The sequence below is a fragment of the Argentina silus genome (genome assembly GCF_951799395.1).
Source record: "Argentina silus genome assembly, chromosome: 6".
Lineage (NCBI taxonomy): Eukaryota > Metazoa > Chordata > Actinopteri > Argentiniformes > Argentinidae > Argentina > Argentina silus.
In genome coordinates, this window is record NC_139660.1 from 4,248,268 (window position 1) to 4,258,267 (window position 10,000).

The 10,000-nt window shown below is 52.3% G+C and overlaps 1 protein-coding gene across 1 annotated transcript in view; it reads right to left on the reverse strand.

The window, feature by feature from the left end:
• Window positions 1-3,428: 3,428 nt before the first annotated feature.
• Window positions 3,429-10,000, reverse strand: part of sema6bb (sema domain, transmembrane domain (TM), and cytoplasmic domain, (semaphorin) 6Bb) — a gene marked incomplete at its 5' end in the record, with an annotated part of 42,602 nt that continues 36,030 nt past the window's right edge. Inside the window, one exon of the mRNA XM_083671541.1 lies at window positions 3,429-5,045. Coding sequence (XP_083527667.1) covers window positions 4,141-5,045 — 905 coding nt within the window. The 3' untranslated portion in view covers window positions 3,429-4,140. The remainder of the gene's footprint in view (window positions 5,046-10,000) is intronic.

Here is a 10,000-nt window from a genome sequence, read left to right on the forward strand (position 1 = left end):
GTGTGTGTGTGTGTGTGTGTGTGTGTCTCTGTGTGTGTGTGTGTGTGTGTGTGTGTGTGTGTCTCTGTGTTTGTGTGTGTCTCTGTGTGTGTGTGTGTGTGTGTGTGTGTGTGCGTGTGTATGTGTGTTTGTATGTGTGTATCTTTCAGTCTGAAGTGTTGTGTAGAGGGGAACCCCCAGATTCTTTAACTGTGTTGTCATGTCATGGTGGACTAGTATAATCATATTATCATGTGTGGTGCTTCCAGAGGACCCAGTGTGAGCACAACTCTGGGTCTGAGCCACAAGTCTGGCCTGTCTCCGTTGTGGCCTGGGGTTGTCTGCAGAGCCTAATTCAATTGCATCCTAAATTTGTTTGGGGCTCTCTGTGTATGTGTGTGTGTATGTGTGTGTGTGTGTGTGTGTGTGTGTGTGTGTGTATGTGTGTGTGTGTGTTTGCATGTATGTGTGTGTGTGTTTGCATGTATGTGTGTGTATTTGCATGTATGTGTGTGTGTATGTGTTGTGTGTGTGTGTTGTGTGTTGTGTGTGTGTGTGTGTGTGTGTGTGTGTGTGTGTGTGTGTGTGTGTGCGGTTACAGAGGAGAGAGAGTGGGTGCTTGCTCCCCTCCCGACGTGTCTGTTGTTGTTCTTCTCAGGGGCTCATCAGGCCATTAGGGGCTGGGATGTACTTTGCCTAATCAAGCATGTTTAGTGAAACAGTGTAAGAGATGGAGAGAGAGAGAGAGAGATAGAGAGAGAGAGAGAGAGAGAGAGAGAGAGAGAGAGAGAGAGAGAGAGAGAGAGAGAGAGAGAGAGAGCACGGCTGGCTGGGCAGGACATGCAGTGCAGAGGAGGCCTCATTCACACACAGCACTTAGGGGAGGCCTGCCAGGCCTGTGGGAGGGAGAGGAGGGAGAGGGGCCACCAGGGGGGCACTGGCTGCTGGTTCAAGGCCCTGTATTCTCAGCACTTCTGTCAAGGTTATAATGAAGATGGGAGTAGAGGAGGGGGGGGTTGTCTAGTATGGAATGTGTGTCAAGAATGCAATAATGCAATAACACTCGCACCAGCCCACCCGTTTCTCTCCATTATGGTAACACTGACTATACTGTACACACTAACATACACATACACACACACACACACACACACACACACACACACACACACACACACGTTCGTATGCACGCACACACACACGTACGCACGTACGCACACACACGCGCTCGTACGTACGTACGCACACACACACCCACGCACGCACGCACGCACGCACGCACGCACGCACGCACGCACGCATGCACGCACGCACGCACGCACGCACGCACGCCATCACACCATCACACCATCACACCATCCAGTTGTGGTTGAGTTCTTGCCCTTGACTCAGTAGATCATGTGCTTTCACCTCATTAATCTCTTTGACCATTCTACCTCGGTGGTTTAGCCCTGCACGTTGAGACTACCCAGCCCTCCACACCCCTGCTGGCTCTCTGTCCAGGCCGGCTCCTCTCCCTCTCCCTGACTCTACCCTGGCGACAGAGAAGCCCGACAGCCCCATAAGACCGAAACACATCTGGGTTTGAGCTCAGGTGCTGCTGTGAGTATTTTACCTCCGCCCCTCTCTCTCTCTCTGCCAATCCAGCCCAGCCCAGCCTACGACCCCCCACCCCCCACCCCCCACCCCCTTAACTCCACCTCCACCCCCTGGCTCCTCACACCACTGCTGGCTCTCTGTCCTGGCCAGGTCCCCTCTCTCTCTCTTTCTCTCTCTCTCTCTCTCTCTTTCTGGCTCTACCCTGGCTCAGAGCAACCGTACAACCCAATAAGCCCGGCATACATCTGAGCCCTGGTACGGCTGTGTGTATCCCCCCTCTATCCCCACTCTCTGCCAGGCTAGCCCAGCAAAGCCCAGTCTTGCTCCCCGGCAAGCTCTAGCTCTCCTAGCTCCCATCTCTGCTCCTCACATCTCCCTCTCTCTCACACACAGACTACTAATGAACCAAATCTATGCGCTCCCATGCGTGTTGCCACCCAGAGTGAGGATTTGTGAATGTTAGGGGGAAGGGGGGGAGTTGCTGCAGAAATCACACCGATAATGGCCGCCCATAGAGGGCACAGGGGAGGAGGATGAGGAGGACCCGGCTTCCACTGTAGAACTTCCACAACATTTTGACCCTGAAACGGAGCCGGGTCTCCACACATCCACAGGTCATGACCTCGCATGGGCAAACACAGCCACCGAGAACGGAGGTGGGGGGAGAGAGAGAGAGAGAGAGAGAGAGAGAGAGAGAGAGAGAGAGAGGGGCGGACAAAGGAGAACATCAAACGGAGAGAGAGAGAGTGAGTGAATCCACGCCCTGGTCATGCAAGTCTTTTTTGTTTAGCCAGTGTCCCTTTTGTAAAGACGCTGAAAGACATTGATATTGAAGCTACCAGGGATAACCATCAGTTTGAATGGTACCAGCCTCCCAGCCTCCCAGCCTCCCAGCCTCCCAGCCCCAGCCTCAACTCCAGCCCCAGCCCCAGCCTCAGCCTCAGCCCCAGCCCCAACCCCAGCCTCTACCCTATCAGCCCACATCATGCCCAAACTATGCCAGTGTCTTTGGAGGGGTGGGGGGTGGGGGGTGCCAGACGGGCAGGCATTGGGTGGGCGCTGTCCTCCTCATTGATATTCCACTGGGCTGGGGCGCTGGGTTCGTCCCGCCGGCCCTGACTCTTAACGGCTATTTGTTGCAGCCATCTCCTCCTGCTCCTGGGCACAAAGAGGCTCAGTGTCAGAGAGAGGAGGCTGAATGGAGCTCCCCAGCGGCAGAGCCTCGTCCCCACGTCCCTCAGCCGGGCTCACATTCCCCTAAATGGACTGTGTGCTCGTCACTGAGCAGGGGAGAGGCCCCAGGTCAGGTCACACACAGACACAGGCAGAGGGAGAGAGAGGGAGGGAGGGAGGGAGGGAGGGAGGGAGGGATAGGGAGAGAGATAGGGAGATAGATATAGAGAGTGTTGTATTACCACTCCCTGCTCTCTGCCTCTTCCCTGTTTGCTTGTCCAATTGAGGAAAAGCAGAGATATTCAAAATGTTTGGGGTTGAATTTAAAATCAAATTAAATGTTTGATCCATCTTTGTTACAGTGTCTCTTCCCTCTGTCATCCGTCTGTCTCCCTCCTGGTTATTGCCCCCTCCACCTCGACATGTTGATGTCCAGCGCTGCTGTTGATATATTGGGGAATGCAGACTGGGGTTGGTATGCAACCTCTGCGCAGTCTATTATGAAATGCTGGCTTACCCATCCAAAACATGTCATTTATAAACACACAGAGCACAGAGTTAGACACACACATTAGAAATGTGTTGATTTTTCCTTGATTGTTCACCTAACGAAAAAAAGGAAAGGATTGTTGACATCATATCGAGCTTATATTTTGTTAAGAAACTCCAGTGTGTGTTTTGTTGTTGTTGTTGTTGTTGTTGTAGTTGTTGTTGTTATCTATGGTTGCCTCTCACATACTGCTTGACTCAGCAGGAGTTGACGCCCTCTGACACGGCTAACATCTAACCAATCACAAGCTGAATGGGGGAGCTTGCCTGGACACCTAGGAGGAGCACATGATTGTCTGCTGTGAACGCTGGCACAAAAGCAAAGCAGAAATAAAAATGTCACACCCAATGAATGGTTTTGCTGAGCACAGGATAGCAGGAGGAGACCTTTCACAACTGGAACAGAATGCTAAATTGTCAGTGAAGCGGTTCTCAATTTTTTTCTTTTGTTATTCCTTTTTTCACAAAATGTCCCTTCCCTTCCACCACTTTTTGAGTCCTTGAGGTTGGTCTCGTGGTGTCTAGCCCCAGCTCCATGGATCGAACCACTTACAGAGCAGAGGGGTGCGCCTCTGAGAGTGAGAGCAGAGACGTCGCCGTTTAGGAAAAAACAGCCTCTACGGAACTCTCACTCCCTTTTTCTCCTTTCTCTCTCTAAAACTGCTGGCTTCTGGAGTCCCAGTCTCTTCAGTCAGCCGCTGGGGGATGTCAGAACATTTAATGACAGTGAGAGAGGACAGACAGGGCGGGGTTCGGGACGGGAGAGAGAGTCTGATGGGGTATTCCAGTTGCTGAGGGGGAATGGGTTTCAGAAAGGGGGAGTTCATGGCACACTACTCCTCACTGGCCACTAGGGGTGTGCTCGCCCACACTCTTGCCCAGGAGGTGGCTGAAGTCGGCCAGATCGCTGAGCCCCCGGGGCCCCCCGTGGAGGTTGGCCCTGATCAGGCCGGGGCGCTGGGACGTGTAGGGCGCTCCGTTGTTGCTGTTATAGTTGAGCCCCTCGTGGGTCCAGCGGGGGGGCTCCCCATAGTCCATGTGGGTGGTGGGGGCGGAGACTACCCTCCTGCGGTCAGGGGAGTCCTGCGGCGTGGCGGGGTAGTTGTACTCGCCTGCAGAGTTCCTCAGGGTGGCGCTGGGTCGGCCCCCGCCCCCGTGCTCCCTCTGACTGGCCAGGATCAGGTAGCGCTGGCGCTCCGTGTTGGGAGGGGCCACGTCCCCTGGGTCCTCGTGCCTGCCCCCTCCGCCGCCCTGCAGGTACTTGGAGCTCAGGTAGATGACGGAGTTGGCAGGGCAGGGCGTGCCCACCGAGGTCAGGAAGGTCTGGCTCTGGTCCCAGTCAGTGTCTGGGAGGCGCATGCTGGGCGGAGGGCGTTTCTGCTGCAGGGGGGTCTGCTCTGGCGTGGGCAGCCCGGGGTCCATCTCTCCTTTGGGCCAGCCGTTGGGTGTGACAAAGGGGTTGTCCACCTGGGAGCGGGGCCTCTCGCTGCCGCTGGTGCGTGTGACGCTCATCACCGAACCGCTCCGGCCCTGACCCAGCATGCTTTGCTCCTTGTCTCCTTTGCGGCGGGAGCCGCCGGCGCCCGTCCCTCGCGTACGGTGGCGATGGCGGTGGCTCATGATCCAGCAGACGGCCAGGCCTGACAGGACCGCCCCCGTGGCGAAGGCTGACACAGCAGAGACCACCAGCAGGTTGACAGACACCAGACCATCAGGCTCATCGATGAAACTCTCCTGAAGTAGACCTGCGCACACGCACGCACACACGCACACGCACACACACACACACACACACACACACACACACACGCACGTACGCACACGCACACACACACACGCACGCATGCACACGCACACACAGACACACACACACACACATACACACACAGGCACACACACACACATACACACACAGGCACACACACACACACACACACACACACACACACATACACACGCACACACACACACACACACACACACACACACACACACACACACACACACACACACAGAAAGAGACACAGAAAGGGTCATAAGTCAATGAACACAACACAATCAGACGCTTGATCAGCTCTGGCTTTCCTAAACATGTGGGAGTTTACAATCTGACAAAGTGGCTTGTTTCCCTCTCTCCTTCTGGGTGGGGAGGAATGCTCCACTCTCCAGCTAAGGTATGCTATTGGTGTAACGGCTAATTGCGTTCATTACCTAAAGTGGATGGTGATTTTAATAGCAGTAATAACTGTCTTCCTGATTGAAAATATCTCCCAACCCCGACGCGCTTCGGCACATTAACTTTGCAGCGGAAGATGCCTAGTCTGGAATTAATAGTGACTAATGACTTTAAGTTCCTTGACAGTATTTCGACCTGAACTTCAGAAAGTTTCCACGATACCGAATGAAAAAAATGTTTACGATCTGGGCAAGAGCTACTGTACTGGATGAAAAAAAAAAGTAAGGCTAAGACAATATGTCTCTTCTCCCCACAAAGAACATGAGAGGAAACTCCTCAGGAGAACAGAATATATGAATTATTAAAAATGTGAAAACAGAAGACCACAGAGCCTGCTGCCATGGATCAATTAAGAAAACGTCAGGAGAAAACTTGTTCTTTGCAGTGCAAGCACCAGGGACCAATACCAACAGAAACAAAGAGCTTACTCTATGCCAAAGGGAGAACATTTGGAAAGAAGAAAGAGAGAGGGAGAGAGAGAGAGAGAGAGAGATAGAGAGAGAAAGAGGGGGAGAGAGAGAGAGAGAGAGAGAGGGAAAGAAGAAAGAGAGAGAGAGAAAGCGATAGAGACAGAGGGGGAGAGGGGGAAGGAAGGAAGAGAGAGAGAGAAAAGAGGCCTACAGCAAAGTACTGCAATAGGGGGCCCCAGACAAACACAGTAAATGTTTCTTAAATTACTACAACAGCAAAGGGATGGTGGTGTGTCTGGGAGAGGACAGAGACATAAATCCCTTCCCTCAGGAAATGGATGGATGTCATTAATGGCTGCTCGGAGCCACGTGCCCACCACCACAAAGAACAGGAAAGAAGAAACATGCCCAGAATGTGTCCGACGGCGGTCTTCAAACAAACATACCTTTATCATTTGACAAACTGATTATAATGGAGACGAATGGGGACAATTAGGAGCAGGTAAAGGGAAAGTAGCCCGTTGTTAATTAGTGAGTATTTGGGCTTGACCAGACAAACCATTATTCTCTGCATTGGCACCGGGGCAAGGGGAGCGGCAGTGCATAGGCCTGTGTACATTAAACATTCTAACAAAAGTGTAATTAGGGGTGACTGCTAGGCCACATTGAACAGGATTTAGGGCTCGTCAGCTTGGCATGTTGGTCAATCAATGTCCTTTTCTACTCTAATTAGTCCTTTTATCCAATCCAATAGTCTCAGACACACACGGAGGACACATGCCTTTGTTACACACTGTGAAATATGTGCCCGGGTTCTATGGCACCCTCAATATGACTGGAGATCCACCCCTCCTCCCACCCTCTCTCCTTCCCTCCCTCCTTTCCTCCTCCCTCCCGTCCCTCCTCCCTCTCTCCTTCCCTCCCTTCCCTCCCACCCCTCCTCCCTCCCTCTCTCCTTCCCTCCCTCCTACCCTCCCTCCCTTTCCTCCTCCCTCTCTCCTTCCCTCCTCCCTTCCTTCCTTCCTTCCCTCCCTTCCTCCTTTCCATTCTTCCCTCCTTTTTCTCCATCTGTCACCTAGGCAGCTTATCATTCTACTGCCTAAACACACTCCTCCTTTTTCTCTTATTGAATTTGGCATTCACTCGCTGGGGCCCCCCCCCCTTCTCTCTTTCTTGCTCCTTAGGCAGAGATAAACACATTGTTGGCATTGTTGCTCGACTGGCCTAAACATATCCCTGATTCATGCAGTATTTATTTTCATTTTCGAGGCCAATATTCAGCTCCTATTCAGTGCCAGTAACTATTACCATTAGCGATGTGAAGTGCCCTGCTCTCCTCGATGACGCTGCTCAGGGCAGCGCAGACACCGCTGAAGAAATGTCATTTTCTGGTTACAAGCAGTCATGTTTATTTCTGTGGCTGGGCTCCATGAGGAATAAAGCGAACGATGTTATGAATTGGTTCACGACTAGCTATTCCTGGAACCGCAGCCTTGATGACTATCTAAACAACAATGGAACAACAACAGAGACGAAACCGCAAATCTCATCTACATCTGGATATGTTCATAGTGCTCTCCACTTATCCTGAGAGCGATTTCACCATTCTCCCTCTTAACAATCGCCCAGACAGAAATGCAGGCCGCTCGGTTTCAGTTTTCAGGATATGGCACTTTGTATTAAATCCTGCACGGCGCAATAATGCCCTGTCGTCTGGGAGCAGGAGAGGAGTCTTGATGAGCGTCTGTGTTTTGGTGGCTCAGCTGGGGGAAGTAGCTTGGAGACTGCCCTTTTCCACCATAATGAGGAGGAACGATTCAAAACGCAGGGAGGCCAATCTGGTGCAGCACCCAGTTCTCCCCATTCACACTCAATCTGTCTGTTATTTCCCCTCTCCTACCCAGACATGCACATCATGTTATGAAAGGCCCAAGCCATTAGAGAGTGTCGCATTTGGAGCCACTCACTCTCACTCTCTCTCTCTCTCTCTCACTCACTCTCTCTCTCACTCACTCTCTCTCTCTCTCTCTCTCTCTTTGCTTTGTAGTGTTGGCTTTAGGGAGACAAAGCAGATGGAGGTGGTGTGTGTGTGTGTGTGTGTGTGTGTGCGTGCGTGCGTGCATGTGTACGTGTGCGTGCATGCGTGTGTGTGTAGTGGAGGGAGGCAGGTCCCAATGGAGGGCTGACAGCCCCCCCTGCTCCCCTGCCACCCCTCCCTCCCCTCTTTACTTATGAAACCCTAATGGAAGCCAACCGCCCTGACTGTCACCCTGACAAGCAGCGAGCTCGTCTTGGCCTTGCAGCTCCAATTACAGGAGAACAAGGAGCCAGGAGCAGCCTGGTTAGTACTGCAGACGGGGAGGACCAGGGCCCAGGCGGACTCACATGGACCTGGGGGAGCTAACTGACATGGTTCTGGGGCGTGTTCACCAGGCTAGAAGGTCTTTTCTAGGCTGCCACGTTAATCTTCCTCTATCTCCATTCATCTCCATCCCCCTGTTTTTGCTCTCTCTCTCTCTCTCTCTCTCTCTCTCTCTCTCTCTCTCTGTCTCTGTCTCTCTCTCTCTCTCTCTGTGTTCCCTAGCTTCCCTGATCCTCTCTCTTCCTCTTCCCATCCCAGTGGCACCTCCTTTAATCTTCTCACTCTCCGTCTCCGGGGATGGGGCTTCTCTCATTCCTTTCTTCCCTTCCCTTCTTCTCTCCCTCTCCTCCCTCCCTCCTGCCCTCCCTCCCCCGGTAGACCGTGGCTGTGAGTGGGCCCCCTAATGAAAAGCCACAGTGGCCCTGGCTCTTGGTTAACATTGCCTTCATTAAAACACTGGCAGTGTATATGGATCTGCTCTGCCCATGCTCACAAATTGGCAGGCCTTTCAGCGTTGGGGTTATTGATTTCCCCGCCCGCCGTCGTGTCAGCGAGGCCGGGGTTAGGCTTCTCCTGTGTGTGGTGACTGGAAACATGCAGTTATTAAGACTGATGCTGTTACTGCTGGCCTACTGCTGTAGCAGGGGGGTGCAGGGTACTGGGGTATGGAGATGTACTGTACTGTAGCAGTCACAGTGATGTGTGTGAAGTTGAAAACACTGCCGGGAAAAAAAGAGAAAGAGACACACTGCCTGAAAGTACAAAAGAGGTTTGACGCACACTCCCCGTGGACACGCGTACAGTGCAACACGTACACGCACACGTCAGTGGTGGGAAGCTGATTGAAAATGGCTAGGTCTGTATATTCCAAATGATCTGACGGCCTTTCATCTTCGGAGCCCACGGTTTCTCTGCTGCTTAAACACAGCTACTGCAGGCATGCACGTGTCAGTGCACGTGTGGACTGTACTGTATGTGTGAGGACAGGCTTATGTGGAGTATACTAACTATATGAATGCATGTATGTATGTGTATGTGTGTGTGTGTGTGTGTGTATGTGTATGTGTATGTGTATGTGTGTGTGTGTGAGTGTGTGTATGTGTATGTGTATGTATGTGTGTGTGTGTGTGTGTGAGTGTGAGTGTGCGTGCATGTATGTGTGTGTATGTGTATGTATGTGTGTGTGTGTGAGTGTGAGTGTTTTGTGTCTGTGTGTGTGTGTGTGTGTGTGTGTGTGTGTGTGTGTGTGACAATAGGGGACTGCCTGCACTCATGGCTCAGTGATTTTGCTCATTATCCTCTCTCTCTTTCACTGTTACTCCCTCTCTCTCTCTGTGTTGAAAGACTACGGGCTCTATCTTGGTCTCTCTCTCTCTCTCTCTCTCTCTACCTCTCTCTCTCTCTCTCTACCTCACTCCCAACCAGTCCCTTTCTTTCTCTCTCTCTCTCTCCATCTCTCTCTGTGTTGAAAGACTACAGGCTCTATCTTGGTCTCTCTCTCTCTCTCTCTCTCTCTCTCTCTCTACCTCACTCCCAACCAGTCCCTTTCTTTCTCTCTCTCTCTCTCCATCTCTCTCTTCCCTCTTTCTCTCAACACCCCTCCCCCCAATCCCCCCCCTCCCCCCCTCCCCCCCGACACACACACACACACACACACACACACACACACACACACACACACACACACACACA